At 39.4% G+C, this 25764-nt stretch overlaps 1 protein-coding gene across 1 annotated transcript in view; it reads left to right on the top strand.

Moving 5' to 3' along the window:
• The window catches only part of LOC129547943 (ERC protein 2), a 276497-nt gene that overhangs the window by 117069 nt on the left and 133664 nt on the right, over window positions 1-25764 (top strand). The window contains exons 5-6 of the mRNA XM_088831677.1: window positions 12729-12866; window positions 21019-21159. Of these exons, the coding sequence (XP_088687803.1) occupies window positions 12729-12866; window positions 21019-21159 (279 nt within the window). The remainder of the gene's footprint in view (window positions 1-12728; window positions 12867-21018; window positions 21160-25764) is intronic.

The raw sequence follows: 25764 nt of genomic DNA, 5'->3' as shown, positions 1-25764 counted from the left end.
ATAAAATTGTAGGACTCTAAGGCTAGGTAATAAGTTCATAGAATTGACATAAAAGGCATGAACTATATAAAAAGAAAAGATGATAAAGTAGACTTTCTGTTATGTGAAAGGTCTTGTTAAGAGGATGAAAAGACAAACTACAGAGTGGGAGAAAATAATTGCAAGCCATATATCTGATAAAGGATTTTCATCTAGAATATATAAAGAACTCTCAAAAGTCAACAGTAGAACCAAAACCAATCCAATTAGAAAATGGGCAAAAGACCTAAACAGACTTTTACTGAAGACTACAGCAAATGAGCAGATGAAAAGGTGTTTAAAATCATTAACTATTAGGCAATGCAAAATAAAACTGCAGCAAGTTATTGCTCTATCTTTATCAGAATTACTAAAATAAAAAATAATATCAACAGCAAAAGTTGGAGGAAATGTAGAGAAACCAGATCATTCATACAGTTGCTGGTGGGACTGTGAAAAGGTGCAGCCACTCTGGAAAACAGTTTGTCTGTTTCTTATACAGCTAAATTACAATTCTCATGTGACCCAGCAGTTGTACCCAGGCAGCATTTATCCCAGTGAAATGAAACCTTATGTTCATAGAAAAAACTAGTACAATGGTGTTCATAGTTGCTTATTTGTAATAGCTAAAAACTGGAAACAACCCAATGTCCTTTGATAGGTGAATGGTTAAACAAACTGGTGTATCCTTACCATGGAATACTACTTCTCAATAAAAGGAATAAATTATTGGTAAACATAACAACTTGGCTGGATCCTCAGAGAATCATACTGAGTGGAAAAAGCCAATGTCAAAGGTTATGTACTTAATGATTACGCTTAGGTAACATTTGTGAAATGACAGAATTCTGGAAATAGAGAATAGATTCTTGATTGCCAGTGTTAGGGATAAGGACAAATGCAAGAGATAAGTGATTGCAATTATAAACATGCAATCTTTGTGGTATTAGAATTTTTCTGTAACTTGACTTTGGTGGTGGTCATGATAAAATATACCCTTATGGCAGAAAGTGAAGAGGAACTCAAAAGCCTCTTGATGAAAGTGAAAGAGGAGAGTGAAAAGGTTGGCTTGAAGCTCAACATTCAGAAAACTAAGATCATGGCATCTGGTCCCATCACTTCATAGGAAATAGATGGGGAAACAGTGGAAACAGTGTCAGACTTTATTTTTTTGGGCTCCAAAATCATTGCGGATGCTGATTGCAGCCATGAAATTAAAAGACGCTTACTCCTTGGAAGGAAAGTTATGACCAACCTAGATAGTATATTAAAAAGCAGAGACATTACTTTGCCAACAAAGGTCCGTCTAGTCAAGGCTATGGTTTTTCCTGTGGTCATGTATGGATGTGAGAGTTGGACTGTGAAGAAAGCTGATCGCTGAAGAATCGATGCTTTTGAACTGTGGTGTTGGAGAAGATTCTTGAGAGTCCCTTGGACTGCAAGGAGATCCAACCAGTCCATTCTAAGGGAGATCAATCCTGGGTGTTGAACTGAAGCTGGAATCAAGATTGCTGGGAGAAATATCAATAACCTCAGATATGCAGATGACACCACCCTTATGGCAGAAAGTGAAGAGGAACTCAAAAGCCTCTTGATGAAAGTGAAAGAGGGGATTGAAAAGGTTGGCTTGAAGCTCAACATTCAGAAAACTAAGATCATGGCATCTGGTCCCATCACTTCATGGGAAATAGATGGAAAAACAGTGGAAACAATGTCAGACTTTATTTTTTTGGGCTCCAAAATCACTGCAGATGCTGATTGCAGCCATGAAATTAAAAGACGCTTACTCCTTGGAAGGAAAGTTATGACCAACCTAGATAGTATATTAAAAAACAGAGACATTACTTTGCCAACAAAAGTCCATCTAGTCAAGGCTATGGTTTTTCCAGTGGTCATGTATGGATGTGAGAGTTGGACTGTGAAGAAAGCTGATCACCGAAGAATTGATGCTTTTGAACTGTGGTGCTGGAGAAGACTCTTGAGAGTCCCTTGGACTGCAAGGAGATCCAACCAGTCCATTGTAAAGGAGATCAGTCCTGGGTGTTCATTGGAAGGACTGATGCTAAAGCTGAAACTGCAATACTTTGGCCACCTCATGCGACGAGTTGACTCACTGGAAAAGACTCTGATGCTGGGCAAGTTTGGGGGCGGGAGGAGAAGGGGACAACAGAGAATGAGATGGCTAGATGGCATCACCGACTCTGTGGACATGAGTTTGAGTGAACTCCGGGAGTTGATGATGGACAGGGAGGCCTGGCGTGCTGTGATTCATGGTGTCACGGAGAGTCGGACACGACTGAGCGACTGAACTGAACTGAACTGAAGCACACACACATGAGTGAGCACACATAAAACTGGTGACATCTGAATAAGTTCAGTGGATTATATCAATGTCAATTTCCTGGTTGCAATATTGTACTATAGTTATTATGGTAGATGTTACCCTTAGAGAAAGCTGGAGAAAGAATGTAAGGGATCTCCTCATATTATTTTTCATAACTTCATGGAAACCTCAATCATCTTATTATTAAATGTCAATAAAAAGCATTTAGGAATTTAGAATAGTATCTGACCAGTATCATCATCAATATATATATTATTATTATCATCATCATCCTGACATTGCTTGTTGTTGTTCATTTACTAAGCCTTGTGTGACTCTTTGAGACCCTGTGGACTGCAGCATGCCAGGCTCCCTTGTCCTTCACTGTATCCTGGAGTTTGCTCAGATTCATGTCCATTGAGTTGATGATGCTATCTAACCATCCTATCCTTTGCTGCCCCCTTCTCATCCTGCTCTCAATTTTTCTCAGCATCAGGGTCTTTTCCAATGAGTCAGCTCTTTGCATCAGGTGACCAAAGCAATGAAGCTTCAGCATCAGTCCTTCCCACAAATATTCAGGCTTACTTTCCTTTAGGATGGACTGGTTTGATCTCTTCGCTATCCACAGGACTCTTCTCCAGCACCACAGTTTGAAAGCATCAATTCTTCAGCATTCAGTGTTCTTTATGGTCCAAATCTCACATCTGTACATGATTACTAGAGAACCTGTCAGTTCAGTTCAGTTCGGTCACTCAGTCGTGACCGACTCTTTGCGACCCCATGAATCACAGCACACCAGGCCTCCCTGTCCATCACCAACTCCCAGAGTTCACTCAAACTCATTTCCATCGAGTCGGTGATGCCATCTAGCCATCTCATTCTCTATCGTCCCCTTCTCCTCCTGCCCTCAATCCTTCCCAGCATCAGAGTCTTTTCCAGTGAGTCAACTCGTCGCATGAGGTGACCAAAGTATTGCAGTTTCAGCTTTAACATCAGTCCTTCCAATGAACACCCAGGATCAATCTTCTTTAGAATGGACTGGTTGGATCTCCTTGTAGTCCAAGGGACTCTCAAGAGTCTTCTCCAGCACCACAGTTCAAAAGCATCAATTCTTCAACAATCAGCTTTCTTCACAGTCCAACTCTCACATCCATACATGACCACTGGAAAAACCATAGCCTTGACTAGACGGATCTTTGTTGGCAAAGTAATGTCTCTGCTTTTTAATATACTATCTAGGTTGGTCATAACTTTTCTTCCAAGGAGTAAGCGTCTTTTAATTTCATGGCTGCAATCAGCATCTGCAGTGATTTTGGAGCCCCAAAAAACAAAGTCTGACACTGTTTCCACTGTTTCCCCATCTACATAGCAAACACCCTCTTCCAACAACACAAAAGAAGACTCTACACATGGGCATCACCAGATGGTCAACACCGAAATCAGACTGATTATATTCTTTGCAGCCAAAGATGGAGAAGCTCTATACAGTTAGCAAAAACAAGACCAGGAGCTGACTGTGGCTCAGATCATGAACTCCTTATTGCCAAATTCAGACTGAAATTGAAGAAAGTAGGGAAAACCACTAGACCATTCAGATATGACCTAAATCAAATCCCTTATGATTATACAGTGCAAGTGAGAAATAGATTTAAGGGACTAGATCTGATAGATAGAGTGCCTGATGAACTCTGGACGGAGGTTTGTGACATTGTACAGGAGACAGGGACCAAGACCATCCCCATGGAAAAGAAATGCAAAAAAGCAAAATGGCGTCTGAGGAGGCTTTACAAATAGCTGTGAAAAGAAGAGATGCGAAAAGCAAAGGAGAAAAGGAAAGATATAAGCATCTGAATGCAGAGTTCCAAAGAATAGCAGGGAGAGATAAGAAAGTCTTCCTCAGCGATCAATGCAAAGAAATAGAGGAAAACAACAGAATAGGAAAAACAAGAGATCTCTTCAAGAAAATTAGAGATACCAAGGGAAGAGATCTCTAGTCTTTCCCATTCTGTTGTTTTCCTCTTTATCTTTGCATTGTTCACTTAAGAAACCTTTCTTATCTCCTTGCTGTTCTTTGGAACTCTGCATTCAGATGGGTATATCTTTCCTTTTCTCCTTTGCGTTTCAATTCTCTTCTTTCCTCAGAAATATGTAAAGCCTTGTTAGACAACCACTTTGCCTTCTTGCATTTCTTTTTCTTTGGGATGATTTTGGTCACTGCCTCCTGTAAAATGTTAGAACCTCCATCAATAGCTCTTCAGGCACTGTACCAGATCTAATCCCTTGAGTCTATTCATCACTCCACTATATAAACATAAGGTATTTGACTTAGGTTATACCTGAAAGGCCTAGTGGTTTTCCCTACATTTTTCAATTTAAGCCTGAATTTTGCAATGTTGGGCTCATGACTTGAGTCACCATCTGCTCCTGGTCTTGTTTTTACTGACTGTATAGAGCTTCTCCATCTTCGGCTGCAAAGGACATAATCAGTTCAGTTCAGTTCAGTTGCTCAGTCCTGTCCGACTCTTTGTGACCTCATGGAAGGCAGCGCGCCAGGCCTCCCTGTCCATCACCAACTCTTGAAGCTTGCTCAAACTCATGTCCATCGCATTGGTGATGCCATCCAACCATCTCATCCTCTGTCATTCCATTCTCCTCCGACCTTTAATCTTTCCCAGCATCAGGGTCTTTTCCAATGATTCAGTTCTTTGCATCAGGTGGCCAAAGTAATGGAGTTTCAGCTTCAGCATCAGTCCTTTCAATGAGTATTCAGAGCTGATTTCCTTTAGGATTGACTGGTTGGATCTTCTTGCAGTCTAAGGGACTCTCAAGAGTCTTCTCCAATACCACAGTTCAAAAGCATCAATTCTTCAGTGCTCAGCTTTCTTTATAGAACAACTCTCACTTCCATACATGACTATTGGAAAAAAAAATAACTTTGACTAGATGGACCTTTGTTGGCAATGTAATGTCTTTGCTTTATAATATGTTGTCTAGGTTGGTAATAACTTTTCTTCCAAGAAGCAAGCATCTTTTCATTTTATGGGTGCAGTCACCATCTGCAGTGATTTTGGAGCTCCCCAAAATAACACTGTTTCCATTGTTTCCCCATCTATTTGCCATGAAGTGATGGAACTGGATGCCATAATCTTAGTTTTCTGAATGTTGAGTTTTAAGCCAACTTTTTTACTCTCCTCTTTCATATAATCAGACATAATCAATCTGATTTTAACATTGATCATTTGATGATGTCCATGTGTAGAGTCGTCTCTTAGGTTTTTAGAAAAGTGTGTTTGCTCTAACCAGAACGTTCTCTTAAGAATACTCTGTTAGCCTTCACCCTGATTCATTTTGTGCTCCAAGACCAACTTGCCTATTATTCCTGGTATCTCTTGACTTCCTGCTTTTGCATTCCAGTCCCCTATGATGCAATGGATATCTTTTTTAGTATTAATTCTAGAAGGTCTTATAGGTGTTCATAGCACTGGTCAACTTCAGATTCTTTGGCATCCATGTTTGAGGATTACTGTGATACTGAATGGTTTGCCTTGGAAACACAGTGCTACATATGTTAGAAATTTCAGTGCAGCTTTTAGACTGAGGACAGACTTCTGTAGCTCTGTCTGAACAACTACTTCATAAACAGATTCCCTTAGTCTTCATCCAGACCCTAATGCTGACAGTGATGTTGCTCAGAAGCAGAGACAGGTTTAGAATATTGGTTCTTGGAATAATGCTGTTGTACCCAGTACCTGACTAACTTTTTTGTAAAATGAAAGTTTAATTTAAATTTTTGGCCTTGTAAAAATAATTGCATCAGAAATACCACATTAAAATTTCACATATTCCATTGTTTTGTTTTCTACATACTTTAAGAGACCATTGCATTTACAAGAACTGTTTATGTTTTTAGGCACACAGTTTATAAAGATATAATTTTGTGACATTGACAACTATAAGGGTTGGGGACAAAAGTGTAAAAAACTCTCCTTTTGTATGTTATTGAAGTTAGGCTGGTATAAATTCAAATTAAGTGTTGTAGCTTTGGATGGTAAATGTAATTCCCATGGTAACCACAAAGAAAATTTTTATAGAATATACTCAAAAGAAAATAAAAGAATGTGACCATTTCACTGCAAGAAGCAACTAAACACAAAAGAAGACAATCATGCAAGAAATGAGGGACAAAAATGTTTTAAAGTATATAAGGTATACAGGAAACAAATAGCAAAGTGACAGAATATGTCCTTCCTTTTCAGTAATCACTTCAATTGCAAATAGATTAAACTTTTCAATGGAAAATAGAGATTGACAGAATAGATTAAGGGAGAAAAAGAAAAAAAGCATGATACAAGTTTATCCTGTCTACAAAAGCTTTACTTTAGACCCCAAAACACAAATAGGGGTGGAAAAATGTTTTTCATCCAAATAGTAACTGAGAGAGAGCCAGGATAGTTAATACTAATATCAGTCAAAATAGACTTTAAATTCAAACGGAAACAGAGAAAGGCATTATAAACTAGTAGAAGTTTCAATACAACAAGAAGATATGACAATTATAAATATTTATGTACCTAATGACAGACCATCATTATATATAAGGCAGTTTCACAATAACAGTTGGAGACTTCAATATTCCACTCTCAATAATAGAACAACTAGAGAGAATATAAGTAGGGAAGTAGAGGACTTAACACAATAAACCAATGAGATCTGACAAGTCATGTTCAGAATACTCAACAATAGCACATACATTGTTTTCAGGTGCGTGAAGGACATTTTTCAGGATAGAACCTTTGTTGGGCTGTAAATTAAATCTCAGTAGATTTAAAAAGATAGATGATATCATGCAAAGTTATTTTTTTCTGCTATAGAAGAAGTTAGATATCAGTAACAGAAGGAAAACTAAAAAGTCACAAATATGTGAAAATTAAATAACACATTCAAGCAGCCAGTGGACCAAAACAGAAATCAGAAGGGAAATTAGAAAATAACTTGAGTAAATGAAAATACAAACACAACATACCAAAACTTATGGGATGCAGTGAAAGCAATACTAAGGGTAAAAAAATATACCTATAAATGCTTGCATTAAAAAAAAAAAAACTCAAATCAACAACTTAAACTTACAGCTTAAGAAACTAAAAAAGGAAAACCAAAATCAAAGCTAGCATAAGGAAGAAAACAAAGAATAGAACAGAGATAAAGACTAGAAAAATGATAGAGAAAATCAATGAAAGCAAAATTTGGTTATTTGAAAAGCTCAACAAAATTGACAAACCTTTAACTAGGTAGATTAAGGGGAGAAAAAGAAAAATTTAATTACGAAGATGAGAAAGTGGAGATATTCCTACCAATTCTACAGAAACCTAAAGGGTTATAAGGGTTTATAAGTAAGTACTATAAACAATTGTATGCTAACAAATTGATCACCTAGACGAAATGATGGACCTGATGGCTTCACTGGTGAATCTAGATTTGTGCTATAAGTCTCAGTTTCTGGTACTGTGCAGCTGGGGCAACAGGGTCTGCACCAGGCCAGTTGCATCAAAACTTTGGGCTCTGTTCTGGATTATTTTCTCCAACCCTGGGTCTCCAATATTCCTGGAGGTTTGTTTATGCTTAAACCAGCCTGAGATGTTCTTATTGATTCAGCTAAAAGGTCTGACTGATACCTTAGATGTGGATAACAGAAATTATACTGATATGTGATATGGAGAAAAGAAAATGTTTTTTAGTAACTAATTTCACAACTCTATAAAAAAACAGCCAAAAAAATACCTTTGTGTAATATTTGAAAGCATAAGGATTCATCAGCTTATTTAAGGTACTCTGACTATATACAGAGCTTCATGCTTTTAATTTCTTCCTTGTAGGATCTAAGTGCCGAAGGGACTCAGCTATCACCTGGTATGGTCTACTCCTTTCACACAAGACAGTCTCTTTAGGGTTCCTTCCTTCTTCTTTTATTCATTCAATAAATACACGGTATCGCCAACACAGTTGGCTGCTGTGTCCAGAAATACAGAGTGAGTATGACAGAATTCTTAACGGAACTCAGTCACATTGTAAAGAGACAAGTAAAGTGGCAATTTGAAAAGTGTGTGAAAAGTAGGGGACTTACTCTGGGCCAGAGTGGGTGTTATGAAAAGAAGGCTTCCTGGAGGAGTTAATTAATATGTTGATATCTAAATGTTTGAGTAGAACTTGGTTAAAAAAAAAAAAATTAGGATGAGAAGAATCTCCCAAGCAGAACAAAGAAAGGCAAAGATGGAGAGGCTATGAAGAAGCCTGGTGCTGGGAGGTCGTAGGAGAGGTTAGGCAAGGCTGGGGTATGGTGGAAGACCAGTGAGCCTTCCCATGAGGGGCCTCTTCTGTGATGTCAGGCAGTTTGGGCTTTATCTGGAGGCAATGAGGGAACATTTGAAGAGTTCTAAGGAAAAAAGTCATTCAGTGAGATCTGCATTGTAGGAAGGTGACGTGCTGAAATTTGGAGACCAAATGGGAGGGGGGGCAAATGTGGAGTCAAGAAGGATGCTGCTGTTCAGTCAGTGTCAACTCCCACTGGGGACCACATTTGTGTGAAAACTCACCAAAAAACTCCCTCTGGGCACTGACCCTCCTTGAACTTGGCAGACCTGAGGTTTCAGTAGTCAGCTTGAAGCCATTACTATTAGGGCTGCCCAGTGACCCCCAGGGCCTGAGCTCTCCCTGACCCATACCTCCTCTCCAGTGGTCTGCTCTGGGAGGTACAGGTACCACTGCAGCAAGGCTGTCTCCTTCTGAGTTGTCCAGCTCTGATGAAAAGGCGGCTTAATTCAAAGGCAAGGACAACCCTGTGCTCAGGTCCATCTCTTATTTTATCAAGTCACAGTGACCAATGAGTTGACTATGTTGCTTAGGTGGATTCCATTTTTTGCAGCATGTGCAATTTCTCACAAAATCCTCAGTTTTCATCCCCAGACCTCCCCATCCTAATCCTGGTTTTCAGTTTGCTTATTTTCCACTGCCTGCTATTTGAACCTATATAACCTCATCCTTTGAAGAAAAATTTACGCCTTTTTTTTTTTTTTGGTAAATGTTTGTTGTTAATGATTTATGAACATTAGAAAGCTGCAAAATAATTTTTTGAAAGATGCAGAATTTTACATTTATCCCCAGTTTCCTAATTTTAAGAATTGAATCCTTCTTTCTTAGAATAACAAGGAGATAAAGAGTTGGACATGACTTAGCAACTGAACAGTAAAAACAAAAGTTTCCTCCTACAATGAGTCCTTTTATAATAAAAAGTACAAACTTATTGTTCAAAACATATTCAAAGAATCATTCTGGTATTTTGTAGTTGATCTTAAATATCTTTTATTCTGTTATATTCAAGAAAACCAAGCTGACAGATGTAGGAAAGTATAAAGAATTGTAAAATCAAATATACCAAATAATATTTTAATGAATTATGTATATATATTTCTTCTATACCAAATTTTTTTCTTTTTACATACAAACATCATATGATTTTACATTCTACTCTTTTTCCTCTTCAATCCTTTTCTAGTTATCAACAGCATGCAAATATGATTTTAAATACTAGCATAATGGTTTAAATTATTATATATAAACTAAAAATGACCCATAATCTCTCCATCCAGATAATGTTGATTGGCATTAAAAATGAATAAAACTTACGTGGTTAGAAAGTTCAATCAAAACACTATAGAAATGTAAGAAAACAGAAACAAAAGCTCACTTCCACCTTTTTGCACCCTAGACCCTTTCCCTAAAGTTCAGTTCAGTTCAGTTCAGTCGCTCAGTCGTGTCCGACTCTTTGCAACCCCATGAACCACAGCACGCCAGGCCTCCCTGTCCATCACCAACTCCCAGAGTTCACTCAAACTCATGTCCATCGAGTCGGTGATGCCATCCAGCCACCTCATTCTCTTTGGTCCCCTTCTCCTCCTGCCCCTAATCTCTCCCAGCATCAGAGTCTTTGACAGTGAGTCAACTCTTTGCATGAGGTGGCCAAAGTATTGGAACTTCAGCTTTAGCATCAGTCCTTCCAATGAACACATAGGACTGATCTCCTTTAGAATGGACTGGCTGGATCTCCTTGCAGTCCCTAAAGTTAAACACAGTTAAATTTTTTTGTCATTTTTTTTCCAGAAAAAAAATATACTTTATAGTTGCGTATATGTGTCTATTTGTAGTTTTATTTCTTACTACACTATAGGCTATATTCCCCACCCTAGTCAGTACTTTGTCTTTATTAAGAATCATTTTTGGCAATCCTTGTGCAACATTTTTAAAGTGGTGTATCCCTTCCTCTGTATATGTCTCCAGTTCCAGATCTGTTCAGTCTTGTCTGTGAAATACTTGGCTCTTCTGCTGAGTTCTTAGATGTGAGATCCGTAGCTGTGTCACTACTGTGTCTCCAGGTCTCACCAGCCCACATTTCTCCAGCTCTTATCTCCTACCTGCATACCCTCCATATCCTTAATCTCCCCAGTAATTGAGAAGGCCACAGAGAGTCTCACACAGGCTTACAGCAGTCTTCTTTAGCCTCTATTTCCAGCGCCTGAAGTCCTTTGAAATAAGTGGTGCTGCTGCCCCAAGGCTGATGCCCTGAGAGAAAGTCTCTCCTTTATCCAGGGCACTGTCTCCCACTGTCTTCCAGGCTGGAGAACTTAATCAGTTTGCTTGGAGCTGCCATAGATTTGCACACATATGTGGACACAGATGTGGATGTGAGTGTACTCAAAAATAGTAACACACAGTCTCTCGCAAGAGTTAGTCCTCTCAGCTGCTGACTTCTATAGAGCGACTGTCATTCTGACATGTAACCACCGATGTTTTTGCTCACTCATACATTTGCTTATGGTGTCCTGTAATCACATGAACACTTGTCTGGAAGGGAGGGAGCCTTTGTTTTGACGGCAGATGATTATACCTTTTGAGTTCCTGTGTTTTCCGTGGAGAGACAGCGAATTCTCACAGTGGTAGCTGAATAGGAATGCAGTGCAGTTTGATGAAGTAAAAGGTTAGTTATTTCATCTAAACCAGGATGTCTGTCTCAAGGCAGAACAACATTAAAAAAAAGTACATTGACAAAAAGGGGAAGAAGAATAAGGAGAAAAGGAATGAATAAAAAAGGAGGGAGCAAAGAAAAGTGGGAAGAATGGAAGGAGGAAAAGTTCATTTCCGTTAGCCCACATCCATTTTAGCCATTTGAACAATGATTCGCGTCTTCTATCCTCAGACTGAGGGTCAGCAGGGTCATTATCTTTGCATTCAGAGCTTTTATGATGCTGCCATTGCTGCCACCTTTGCTGCACCTTCGCTGTCACTCTGCCTCCTCCTCATTATTGCTTCTACTCTGGTCACTATTTGTGTTGCCGTTCCAGATTCATGCTACATGAATCAAGTAATCCCCAAATTTGTTTGAGTTGCACATTGTGAAACATACATTTGGAGTGATTTCCTGAGAAAGCCTGCGTGCAGAATACAAATATTTTGAATGGACTTATCTTAGAGTTGTACTGCTTTTTTTCCTTGTCATTTTAAAACCCTTAATATGAATAAATTGTTTGTACAGTGGGAATTTTTTTTAATCCTTAGATAAGAAATACATGGTTCGAAAGTAGAGAATAAAAACATGAATGATAATGTATGCAATGCCCAAGAGAAAGTCCTTGCTGTTGCTCCTGAGCAGGCGTTATAATCGGCTATTTGGTGTGTTTATTTCAGGCTGCAGATAGTGGATAAAAGTGGCTGGTTGGTTGCCAGCACATGACTTACTTGCCAAATGGAGTGTTTAGTACTTGTTACATTTGATTTATATCACAAGTTCTTCCCATTAACAGTCTACTGGTGATAACCTACTTGGCTTTTCATGTGGTTACTTTGAAACAGCCACTTGACAGCATTTGGCATATCACACAGAGTCTAATGCAGAATAAAGGAGTGAGTGAATGACTACATAGGTTCTGCCATATACTGATAGGGTGCTCAGTGCTCACCCAGTATGTGTCTGTTCATTGAAAGAATTCTGCATATATGTTTCTCTGATTCACTGCACCAAAATTAGGCTTATGGACTCAAGACTTAAAGACTCGTGAAAGGGATAGAAATAGAAATAATAGTGCTTATGTGTCTGAAAGGCTTGCATTTGAATGGAGGGAGATTTTCTGCTCATCTCTATTGCTGTTTAAACACAAAGTTGAATTACATGGGAGAAAGATGGTCTCGTCAAAATGGCCTTGATTCTAAATAAAAGTGTAACCTCCTAATACCAACAAGTTCCATAATCTTGGGTCTTTTTTTTGTTTTTCCCCCCACAGGTCCTTTGTACTGGATATGTAATAAATGGTACATTAAATATGGTGATTTTTACTTTCAGATTGAAAACTTACAAGAACAGCTTAGGGATAAAGACAAGCAATTGACCAATCTGAAAGACAGAGTCAAGTCCTTGCAGACTGATTCCAGTAACACAGACACTGCACTGGCGACGCTCGAGGAGGCTTTGTCAGAGAAGGTGAGCTTGGACTAAACAGCAGCTGTGGTATGGTTTATGGCAATGTGGTTGGGAGGAAATGGTCCAAATGCATTGCAATGTGCTTGTTTTTCTCCATGTACTCACACCAACCCTAGTACCAGCCGGGCCTTCCCTTCCCAGGCAATCTTCAGCAGTAGACTCAGCATGCTGAAGCCATTGGTATCTTTTTGAAATACATGCTTGATCACTTCACCCTTGGCCCTGCTTAAAAACCTCCACTACCTTGCCATTGTTTTTAGGATGATGGAAACTGAAATCTTTAACCTTGCCCTAAGGGTCCACCCCATCTTGTTCTCTGGCTCTCTCCTGACTAGGCACTTCTCTGCCTGCCTCCTTTACCTTCCTCCCTCCTTCCGTACCTTCCATTCATCTTTCCTTCCTCCTTTTCCAGCCTTATCCCCATCTCTCTTCTCCCATACTTTGTGCTCTAGCCATGCTAGCCTTCTAGATTCTTAAGTGCACCATTGTTTCCTGCTGCCTCAGACTCTTTGCACATGTTATTGTTGAGCCCAGAATGTTTTTTACTCCCTGCAGATTTAATTCCTCTTCTTCTGAGAGCTGAGAAGCTGTATTGCACAGAGTCAAGACTGTGGATATGGAGCCAGACTCATAGGTTTCAAATCTTAGGTCTGACATTTAATACTTTGGATACTTAACCTCTCACTTTCTCAGTTTCTTCATTTGTAAAAGAGGATAATAATACTACCTACTCTAGTGGATTATGTTGAGGAGAAAATGTATTAATATATGGAAAGTGTTAGGATAATAGGTGTATATTAAGTTATAACTGTTATTATTATTATCAATCATTTCATTGGGGAAGCCTTCTAGGTAAAATCCTCTATTATGTTTTCATGAATACCATGAGTTTCCCAGAGCTCTTGTAACAATCTTAATTGTTCATTTTTCTGTTTTAATGTGATTAATTGGTTTTCTCTGCTAGACTCCAAGCCGAAGCATACCTGTATATGTATGTTACTTGGGTGTGTTGGCTCACCTTCCCCCAGTGCCTAGTGTACTATCTGTGGGTGTTGATGGAGTGAGCCACCACCATGTGACAGGCACTTTTGTGGGCATCAGGGATCCAGCAGAGAAAAGAAGTGGTAAAAATCCTGGCCTTCATGGAGATTAGATTCTAATGGGACTGAGGAGACATAGAAAATAAACAAGTAAAACATGTGAGACTTCAAAGAAGAAAGCAAGGAGAGGGTTCAGGGAATGCTGGGGTAGAATGACCAGGTCAGGTCTTACTAAGAAGGGTGCATATGAGGAAAGACCTGAGGAAAGTGAGGGATGAGCCGTGAGCACTTCTGGAGGGAGTGTACTGCAGGGAATCAAGAGCAGAGGGGAACGGTGGGTGGAGAGGGGGTGTTCCTTGAAGGGCCTTGTGAGAAAGGATGACGAACTTTGACTTTCACTCTGAAGCGGGTAGGAAGCCGTTTGAAAGTCTTAGTTCTGACTGATGTTTAAAAGGATTACTTTGACCAAAAGAATGAAGAAAATCTACTAGGCAAATAGGTCATTCTGATGTCTACTGATTCCTAAAATGATTTCTAGTCCGTTTCCTTCTACCCAAGTTAGTTCATTCATTCTGTGGGCACTTTTGTACTCCTCCCCGCAGAGGGTATGTAGTGTGCTGGGCTGGGCACAAGTAGGCCTTGGAGTTGAATTTGCATGTTATATCCCCCATCACTTCCTAAGTGTCAAAGAATCAGTACCCAAGAGCAGATGAGGTAAAGTTTGCAAGGATTCTGAAGAAAGATAGCTTATTTTTGGTTGGACATATCATGAATCAATGCAGTCTTTAAGTAGGTCCGTGTTATTGACATAATTATTTTCAAACTCTGAAGCAAAGAAATCTTAAGTTTAAAAGCATGTAAGTAGACCCCAATATGCTGTTTTTCTGTGTCTTTATCATCATTTCTTATTCTGTAGCACTTTGTAGGATTTCCCACAAATGCAAGAGGTAATGGGGTCTTTTTGTTGTTTGTTTTGTTTTGGATTTCACACTGTAGTAACCGCATTGTTTCCTACTATTTTCCGTGTTATCATAGACCTTGAGGTAATGAGGTCTAGTGGATAGTGGCCTAGGACCCAGTCGCAGCTCTGCCACTAACTGGGTGACCTTGACAAATAACTCTCACTCCCTGGGCCTCAAATTGCCCATTTGTAGTATGGGGGAATTAGACTAAATAGCCCACTGATTCCAGAAGTCGGTGAATCTTAAAGAAGTTTTATCTGACGTCTACATCAGAATCACCAGGAGATGTCTGTCAAAAGTATAATTATTAGGCCCCATGTATACCTCCTGAATCAGAGCCTCGAGTAGAGCCGAGAAGTCTGCACTTCGTCACACTATCCAGGTGACTGTGATGTACACTCTAGTCTAAGAATCACTACTCTATGCTAAAAATATAGAACGTAAAAAAGCAGCCAGATTTCAATGGCTGTATAGTCTTAATGTTCCTATTAAAATTGTAAGATTACAACTTTAAATTAAAAAAGATCAGATTTTATTTGAGATAAAAAGAATAAGATGATTTTTCAGGGAAAATATTCTTTTTACAATTTTCAAGAATTTAGTATCAAAACTTTCTAGTAGTAACTTTGTTTATAAAATTTGAATGGAAGAATGTTGTTTCAAAAACTATGAATGATTTGGTATCCCTTCTGCAATCTTTCAGTGACATGATGTCAGTCCATTTGTACCCTTGATTTCTTTTTCCAAATATACAGAAATAAACTTACACCATATTCTTTTCCATATCATGTATTCTTGGCAGGATTTTATCCTTTTTCCCCTCCTGAGATTTGATTTATTCTAGTTTAAGTCCCCAAACAATTCTTGAATCTGAAACTACTCCTTTTACTTAAACGCACTTCCTCTGAGATTTAAGGGAGGCCAAGGAAGGAAATCTGGGTGTCTATGGGAGTGTGGCCCTCTCAAACTGTCCCCACTACTTGATAATTGCATTACATTGGGCAAATATGTTCTCCTCTCAATACCTTATCTTCAAAACATACATTTAAACTAGCTGATCTGTGAATTCCATTATTTTTTGGAATTACCTTGGCAATAATTATTCAATTTGCTGATCCACAGTCTCAGGCATGTGAAATCTGTACTGAACTTTACATGAGGAGTTGAGAACTTAGATGCTATGTAGGGTCAGGTAGGGAGCAAAAATGAGGGAAGTGGGTTTGGTGTTAAGCAGTTGGGACTGCTGGTGCCTATGACAAACTGGAGCATCGTTGACTTACCTCAAAATATTCAAGTTCAGATTTTAAAATATGATGCTCAAGTTGAACAAAATAGCTCTGTGGGGCAGCTTTGGTCAGTGAGCTGTTGGTTTCCAAACCCTATATGCATCTAACTTTTAGCCTTTCACTTGATGAAGAATAAATGCAAACACAGAGGGAATTTTCAAAAATTGCCAAAAATCAGAACATCAGTGTATTTGAAAAACAGACAAAACAATTTGATAGGAACTGGCAAATTTCCTTGTCAGGGGATAAAGAATAGTAGATTTATTTTTAAGTGTTTTATTCCAGTGGATATCAAACTTCTATATGGATCCAAAATAATCTTGTCATCTAGAGCAGGGGTCCCCAATCTCTGGGATCTAATGCCTGATGATCTGAGGTGGGGCTGATACAATAATAATAGAAATAAAGTGCACAGTAAATGTAATGAGCTTGAATCATCCTGAAACCATCGCCCCCACCCCCGCCTCAGTAAGTGGAAAAATTGTCAAAAATGTTGGGGACCACTAATCAAGAAAACTTCTTAAAATATAGTTCCCTGGGTCCCATATCCTAGTGATTCTGGTTCTGTGCTCTGCTGTGAGGCCCAGGAATCTTTGATTTAACAAGGGTGCCCAATGATTCTGATGCAAATGTTTGGAAGGCCATACTTTGAGAAACAGTAAATCCATGCTCTTTCATTTTAAAGATGGAAATTGGGTTCAGTGAGGTGAAATGACATGCCTAGAAATGAAAATATGGGACCTGTGCATCACTGTTCTATTCTGGTCCAGTGTCTATTCTGGGCCCTGGGTAGACGTCATTAATCAACCGTGGCACCAGTTAACTTCTCAACGCAGCACTCTGGGAGGCCCCTTGTACCCTAAGCTGGCCCTTGGTTGGGACTTAGTTGCCTCCCCTGGGTTATCCCAAGGCCGCTCAGCTCATGGGTGATGGAATGGGACTAAAACTCAAATATTCTGGTCTCTGTGTTTGACAGTACAGTCTCTTTCAGTGAACTTTCCCTCACAAGTTCCATTTTTATCCACATATAAATTGACAGATCCTCTACAACAAGACATGGTGCAAAAAGAGAAAACTTTTAATTGAAAATTAATTGTGCAATTACTTCTATTTCTTTAGTCAGGGTCTTTGCAGATTCCAAAGTTGTATAAGAATACATCAAAGTGGACAAATTTTGTTAAGATCCCGTTTAATATTTGAAGAAATCAGTAACACAAATATATTTTGATTGTTGCTTACAAAATAAAATACATTTACAATCTAAAAAAAAAAAATAAAAAAAAAAGAAAATTATAGACTTATAAGAATATTTAATTATTTGCTGTCTTTTGGCTGATGAATAGACACCATTAGGCACTAGTCACCTTTTCACTTGGATTATTATTATTTCATCCCAGGGAATGTATTATTTCTTTTAATTTTCCAGAACTTATTCAGATATGCAGAGTGTTTAAAATAATAATAATAATGCCCCTTAGTGAGTTAAGATTGAGTATGACTTAGCTCTGGGACTGGCATACAGAAGCTCATGGAGCCCCCAGTATTTATAAAGCCACATGGCAGATAAGCAGTTGAGACAGCCAGATAGCAGTGCTGGAGGCCACTGCCATGCAGTTCCCATCCAGTGATAAAGCACATGTAGATTAGACCAGTGCACAGCCAGATGGGTGCACAAGGAGCACTTGCCAATGCAAATAAGACTAAAACAAGAACACACTGTTGGAATTTCTGCAAGTTAGCTGTTAATCAAGTAGATCATGGCATATTAGGGCCTTTTAACACATGTTTTTGACATCTGGCCCTGCGCGGCTGATGGTTAAATTAGTTTTGTGATTGACGGAGAAATATTTTGTAGTATTGAATCATCAATAACACTTAATAACACTAAACTGCTTGCTGATTTGCTTTGTCATCAATGCCCAGTCAACAGTACAAGTGCTTAGAGCAGATCAACCTCATTTCCAAGTGACTCTGACACCTTCTGGATGTTAACATGCATTCTTAATTTTATTTCCCTTCTTTTGAAGACAGGATGACCCCTAATTTGAATTCTTGTTCCTCAGCCTTTTTAATTGCCTGTTGTATGCCAAGCAATTTGCTCAGGCCTGAGTGAAGAGAATCGTAAGATTTGAGCATTGCCCTTTGGAAAGCTAGGCTGAGAGAGTGATCATGTAATAAGCGTGTCTAGTGGGAATAAATGCCACGTGTTCTGGCCAGAGTGATTCCTGGGAAAGTTTCTAAATAATGAGTTGATGTGGCCAGTTTGATCAGGGGCTCCCTGGTGACTCAGTCAGTAAAGAAGACCCAGGTTCAATCACTGGGTTAGGAAGATCCCCTGGAGGAAGAAATGGCAACTCACTCCAGTATTCTTGATTGGGAAATCCCATGGACCGAGGAGCCTGGTGGGCCACAGTCCTTGAGGTTACATGTGTTGGACAGGACTTAGTGACTGAGCCACCACCACATAGTCAGTTTGGGGCTTTAAAAATGTCACTCCAACACTATGGGGTGTAAGTGACAGGATGGAGAGGGTCTGTTCACTGGGTGAGCAGTTGTGAGGCTTTGGCGGTAGGTGCAGGCCAAAGGCAGTATGGGCTCAATTGCTGAAATTGTTAAAAGTCCTTGAGAGGTTTACTGTGTGCTGAGGCCATTTCCTCCTTCCGTTGATCACATAGTCATCCACTCCCCCATAGCACAGATGAGTAAAATAGGATAGTAATGAAATCAAGAAGAAATAAATACAGACAATTAATAGAATCATTTATTCCATTTCAACCCACACTGTTGTAATAATATATTTCATTTTAAGGTATTTTTAAATAATTAAAAACAACAGTGGTATTTTCCCCCCTTGAAAGCGTTAGCCATATAAATTATTGTCATTGGGTTAGAAGAGTTGCTTCCCTGTGCTGTGCTGTGCTTAGTCGCTCAGTTGTGTCCAACTCTTTGTGACACTATGGACTGTAGCCCACCAGGCCCCTCTGTCCATGGGGATTCTCCAGGCAAGAATACTGGAGTGGGTTATCATTCCCTCCTCCAGGGGATCTTCCCAATCAAGGGATCGAACCCTGATCTCCTGCATTGTAGGCAGATTCTTTACCATTTCAGCCACCAGGGAAGCCTAAGTACTTTGCTGGGGGATCTTAAATCATAGGCCAAGTGTTCTAACTTCCCTCTACATTAAACACTGTATTTTTAAAAGCTGTGTATTTTATAATTACAGTTGTCTTATGTATCAGGCTTTGTCTTGTACTGTTTACTTATAAGAATATAAATAACAATATTCTTTTTTAAAATCTAATGTTAGTTTTTGGCTGTGCTGTGTCTTCTTTGCTTCACATGGTCTCGCTCTAGTTGCAGCGAGTAGAGACGACTTTAGTTGCAGTGCACATGCTTCTCACTGCGGCGGCTTCTCTTGTAGAGCATGGGTTCTAGGGTGAGTGTGCTTCAGTAGCTGTGGTGCGTGGGCTTAGTTGCCTCACAGTACATGGGAGCTTCCTGGATCAGGGATCAAACCTGTGTCCCCTGCATTGGCAGGCAGATCCTTAACCCCTGGACCACCAGGGAATTTCAGAATATGAAAGACAATACTCTTAAGAATCATTTTTGCACCAAAATTTTTTAACATGACCATCTAGAAGAAAATCCAAATAGGTGTTGGGTAATTAGACACAAGTTTCAGAAATCTAACTCAAATTTTGCCTGAGCAGAATTTTCCTTTAAAAAAAAAAAAGGTTCTTATTTTGATATCAGAAAGATTTCATCTGTTTGGAAAATATATCTACCAGAGTAATGTTTTTATTTAGACATAAAACTCAAGGGCAGTCAGGTACTCACATCTCCTTGAATGGCTTGTGTTTGTGGCCGTGTGTTCTCTTGGACGTGGCTAAGACTCAGACAGTCCTGGGTGTCAGAGTGGGCCTGCTGTTTCTGAGCTGGGTCACCTTGGATGAGTCAACCGGCATCTCTAAGCCTGGCTTTCCTCCCCACTACTCTCACCAGTAGTCCTATTTCAGATTGTACAGGGGTGGTGAGGACTAGGTGAGACGGTATCCCAGTGCCTAGCAGTAGTGACCTCTCAGTAAAGAAAACTTCGGTTTGAACTTTGCTCAAATTCTAACAGTGTTTTCTTTTTTTCCCTTTTGAGAGTTGTGAGTTAAGTATTATTTGTAGCAAAATGAGGACGGTAGCCCAGGAGACAGTACCTCTGATAGCTCTGAGAAACTAGCAATGTTTTTGAGTCTCTACTGATGGCCAAGAAATCGTTGAAAAAACATGGAAGTAAATAAACACCTCCAGATACATTGGAAAATCACTTATATCATGAACTTAATACTTACTTTGTATCAAGTTCTCACTGTGAGTTCAGCCTTATGTCCTTGAGGGTCTAGCTCCTGCCCCTCTCTGATCCTCTTTCTCACAAAAACGTCTTCAGAAATCAAGGAAGCTTATTTGACATTAGATGGGAAGGCCAAGCAAAGAGGGTTGATCCAAGAGTTTGGTTCTGTGTCTTCCCCTTCCTCATACAAGGCTTTGGGTTTTGGTGCCTGAACCTCATTCTTCTGGAATTGCTCTTGGAAATTCCTGGTAGCACCGTGAACTTGAGCAATGAGTTCCATGGCAACCCTGTGGTACTAACTTTGATTAACAAGCTGAAAGCTGTGGTTGGCTGTCTTTCCCAAATACCGTTATGCACAACCTCTCTTCACAAACCCAATGTTGAATACCTTGTGTATGTTGAGTCCAATACACATAGGAGCACTTCTTATATGTGTTGCTTCTTATTTCATCCTGTAGCAGGCCTTGGCTCGCACACTGATAGATTCTCACTCTTTTTTTCTTTAATTGGGCAATTGCCTCACAGGAAAGAATAATTGAGCGTTTGAAAGAACAAAGGGAGAGAGATGATCGGGAAAGACTAGAAGAGATAGAATCATTCCGAAAAGAGAACAAAGACCTGAAAGAGAAGGTCAATGCTTTACAGGCTGAACTGACTGAAAAAGAGGTGAGTCTGGAAAAACAAGTGAACCGCACGCGTCGTCCTCATCCACCCGTATCCGTGTAGCTGAGACAGACTAGAGGGTTTGAGGGGCTGCGTGAAGACTTGGGGATCTAGTTACCTTTGCTTTATAAAGCTCTCTGAATTTACAGAACAGTGTTTACAGTAACTCCCTTCATCCGGTGATGCTCTGTGCATATCTTCTGTACTGTATTAGCCACGTATAGTGTAACCCCTTGAAAGTTTTCTTGCTGTCTTGCCATATTCATATGGGTTGGAGGATCTCATGATCTCTTGTTTGAGACAACAAGAACAACAAAAGCAGTGACAATAATAACAATAGCTCCAATTTACTGAGGACCTGTTAGGTACTAATCCTTGTGTTGGGTGCTATGCATTCTTCTACAATTCTCAAATGAATCAGTCAATACCCCCGGGTTAGGAGATATGGTACCATGCTGGGCTCATAGGTATGGGTTGTGGCTGTTCAGTCTGAAACAGTCTTTTAATGCTAGTGTAAACATGTATACAGAATACAAATCTCTTCTGCATTTATAATGTAAAACAACTTGATTTAAAGAAAATTTCTGGTGTGGTGGTTATGAAAAGTATCCATGTACTGAGGGATACCTATAGCCCCTTCATTTTACTCAGCAGTGCTTTGGTGAAGTGTGAGAAGCAGTAATGTGCACATTCTTTTCTTCAGTCTCCAAAACCCTGAGATACATGCTGAAGTCCACAACTGGACACTTCATTTTGTTTGCAGAACATGTCTGTCTCCTTTATGACACGTTTGTTCTTTTGCCCTGTTGGATTGTATCCCAGCATAGTTGCTCATTTCCCAACTCCAGAGTGTCACTTCAGCCCTTGGATTTTGGTAATTTTAAACCTAATGTGAAGTCAAGTGGGCCTTAGGAAGCATTACCATGAACAAGGCTAGTGGAGGTGATGGAATTCTAGTTGAGCTATTTCAAATCCTAAAATATGATGCTATGAAAGTGCTGCACTCAATATGCCAGCAAATTTGGAAAACTCAGCAGTGGCCATAGGAACAGAAAAGGGCAGTTTTCATTCCAATCCCAAAGAGAGGCAATGCTAAAGAACACTCAAACTACCACACAATAGAACTCATCTCACATGCTAGCAAAGTAATGCTTAAAATTCTCCAAGCCAGGCTTCAACAGTACATGCACTGTGAACTTCCAGCTGTTCAAGCTGGATTTAGAAAAGGCAGAGGAACCAGAGATCAAATTGCCAACATCCACTGGATCATCGAAAAGCAAGAGAGTTCCAGAAAAACATCTACTGCTGCTTTATTAACTATGCCAAAGCCTTTGACCGTGTACATCATGACAAACTGTGGAAAATTCTTCAAGAGATGGGAATACCAGACCACCTGACCTGCCTCCTGAGAAATCTGTATGCAGGTCAAGAAGTAACAGAACGGGACATGGAACAACAGACTGGTTCTAAGTCGGAAAAGGAACATGTCAAGGCTGTATCTTGTCACTGGGCTTATTTAACTTATATACAGGGTACATCATGTGAAATGCCAGGCTGGATGAAGCACAAGCTGGAATCAAGATTGCCGGAAGAAATATCAATAACCTCAGATATGAGGATGACACCACCCTTGTGGCAGAAAGTGAAGAAGAACTAAAGAGCCTCTTGATGAAAGTGAAAGAGGAGAGTGGAAAACTTGGCTTAAAACTCAACATTCAGAAAACTAAGATCATGGCATCTGGTCCTATCACTTCATGGCAAATAGATGCGGAAACAATGAAAACAGCGACTTTATTTTTTGGGGCTCCAAAATCACTGCAGATGGTGACTGCAGCCATGAAATTAAAAGACACTTGTTCCTTGGAAGAAAAGCTATGACCAACCCAGACAGCATATTAAAAAGCAGAGACATTACTTTGCCAACAAAGGTCCGTCTAGTCAAAGATGTTTTTTCCAGTAGTCATGTATGGATGTGAGAGTTGGACCATAAAGAAAGCTGAGCACCGAAGAATTGATGCTTTTGAATTGTGTCGTTCGAGAAGATTCTTAAGAGTCCCTTGGACTACAAGGAGATCCAACCAGTGTATCCTAAAGGAAATCAGTCCTGAATATTCATTGGAAAGACTGATGCTAAAGCTGAAACTCCAATACTTTGGCCATCTTATGTGAAGAACTGACTCATTTGAAAAGACCCTGATGCTGAGAAACATTGAAGGTGGGAGGAAAAGGGGATAACAGAGGTTGAGATGGTTGGATGGCATCACCAACTCGATGGACATGGGTTTGAGTAACCTCCGGGAATTCATGATGGACAGGTAAGCCTGGTGTGCTGCCTTTTATGGGGTTGCAAAGATTCAGACATGACTGAGTGACTGAACTGATCTGAAACAGATTAAAGTACTGTCTAAATTAGGAGTCCAAGAAGGAAAGAATTGATCAGTAATAGGAATTTAGTGGAAGCTTAGAAGCAAAATATGTTCTCTAAACTTTAAATTCACTAGTTTTTAGAGGAGAGGTTTTTTCTTTGATAAGATTATCATTCTTTGATATATAAAGAATATAAAAGCTGGAGTCTGTAGTTCCTATAGTTAGTATGAAAGAAAAGGCACTGAAGCTTCTGTCTCATTTACAGCTTTCTTCACGGATTGCAAATGTTATTCCTGTGTTTGCACCCTAAAAGCAATATGTATATTTATATGTGCTTCTAATTGAAAAGAGATTTTGATGACTTGGTCGAGTGTAAATTTTAAATGAAAATAATTTTGTAAACACTGGTTACATTGTATGAATTTCAGACAGGCACTTCTGCACACATTTATTGTTCCTGTATAATAATGTGCCTGCCACTAGGTTCAGTATGTCAGTCAAACTTACATCAGAAAAACAGAGCTGCATTAAGAAGTTTAATCATATTAATAAATTTATTGCAAGGAATTGACTTACATAGTTATGGGGGCTGGCTAAGGAAGTCCAAAATTCACACAGAAGGCCGTCAGGCAGGATGGGCTGGAAACTCTCAGACAGGAGCTAATGCTTCAGTCCACAGGAGGAGTTTCTTCTGCTTGAAGGAAACCTAGTTCTGCTTCTAAGACCTTTCAGCTAGTAGGATCAGGCCCACCCAGATTATGAAGAATAATATTCTTTACTTAAAGTGAACTCATTATAGATGTTAGTCACATCTTCAAAATATCTCTACAATAACACTTAGATTAGTGTTTGATTGAGTAACTGGAGACTATGGCCTAGCTAAGTTGACACATAGAGCTATTAATATTACACCTGGCAATTTAAAATTTATAAAGGCAAACAATTTTTATTAGCATGGATCTTATAATTTAGTTGGAGTGATCATAGTTTTCACCGTGACAAAGTATGTGGATTATACTGTGCTAAGTTGCTTAGTCGTGTCCGACTCTTTGTAACCCCATTGACTATAGCCCACCAGGTTCCTCTGTCCAAGGGATTCTCCAGGCAAGAATACTGGGGTGGGTTGCCATGCCCTCCAGGGGATCTTTCCAATCCAGGGATCAAACCCAGGTCTTCCACATAGCAGGCAGATTCTTTACCATCTGAGCCACCAGGATTATAAGGTCCTTTATTATTTCTGTGGAAGTTACATGAAAACACCATTGAATTTGCAGTTGGAAAGCTGGGTTTGAGACGTAAATCTCTCATTAATGGCTTGAGAACCTTGCTGAAGACAAGGCTTCATGTGAGCTTCAGTTTCCTGACCTGAAAAATGAGAATGGCTATCCTGTCACTCAGAGAGTTGTTAGAACTTGGATTGCTTGCTGGGTGATTGTGGTGGTATTGTCATCAATTTGGTTATTCCAGTGCTCATTATGCAGTAAAGTATTAGACGACATCATTTACTAAGAAACTGCTGTTTGCTTAGTGTCTTCCTAGGCGTTGCAAATGGATGTAAAAGAAATGTATCATGTCTGGTTTGAGGTGGAACCTGAACATTTTAGTCACATAGTTAGATGTTGCTAACCATTTCATGTTTGCTGGTGGACATTGCCCTCCTAGGTAGTAAAGTTGTGTACTGTGATATATGCAAGTGTTATTTCTTTACCTTTTGGAATTTGTACTATGCAGGGAACCCTCTTGTTTTCTGGAACAACTTGGGTAACCCCATGTCTGAGTTTGGGGGATTCATTATATTCCTGAATCTAAATGTACAAAGGACTAAGACATAAAGTTTGCTCTGAATTTTTAAATAAATTTACCTTTGATTTTATGGGAGATGTTTGAAATAACACTGGTCATTTTTCTGCTAAAAAATGGAATTTGATAAAGACTTACTTGGATTCTTCTTTTATACATGATTTGCCCTTTTGGGGGAGAAAAGCATTGAAGTTGATATTTTCTTTCATGTTTTTCTTAGATGCTGCACCACCTGACAGCAATAAATGTAAATGAAAGGTTCAGGGTGTCTGTTTTGCCATGATGTGTAAAGACTACCTTGGGACTTAGATCATTAGCATAACTTTGAGACATGAAACATGCATTTACTGACCACACCATTTGGTCACATTTGATTCTACTGCAATTAGATCCTGCTCGCTTCTATAAACTGGCCAACTTTAATTTCCTGGCCAGAGTCGA

The sequence above is a fragment of the Moschus berezovskii genome, chromosome 24, assembly GCF_049115385.1.
Source record: "Moschus berezovskii isolate FMDL1 chromosome 24, NW_MosBer_1.0, whole genome shotgun sequence".
Lineage (NCBI taxonomy): Eukaryota > Metazoa > Chordata > Mammalia > Artiodactyla > Moschidae > Moschus > Moschus berezovskii.
This window is presented reverse-complemented; position numbering and strand designations above follow the sequence as displayed.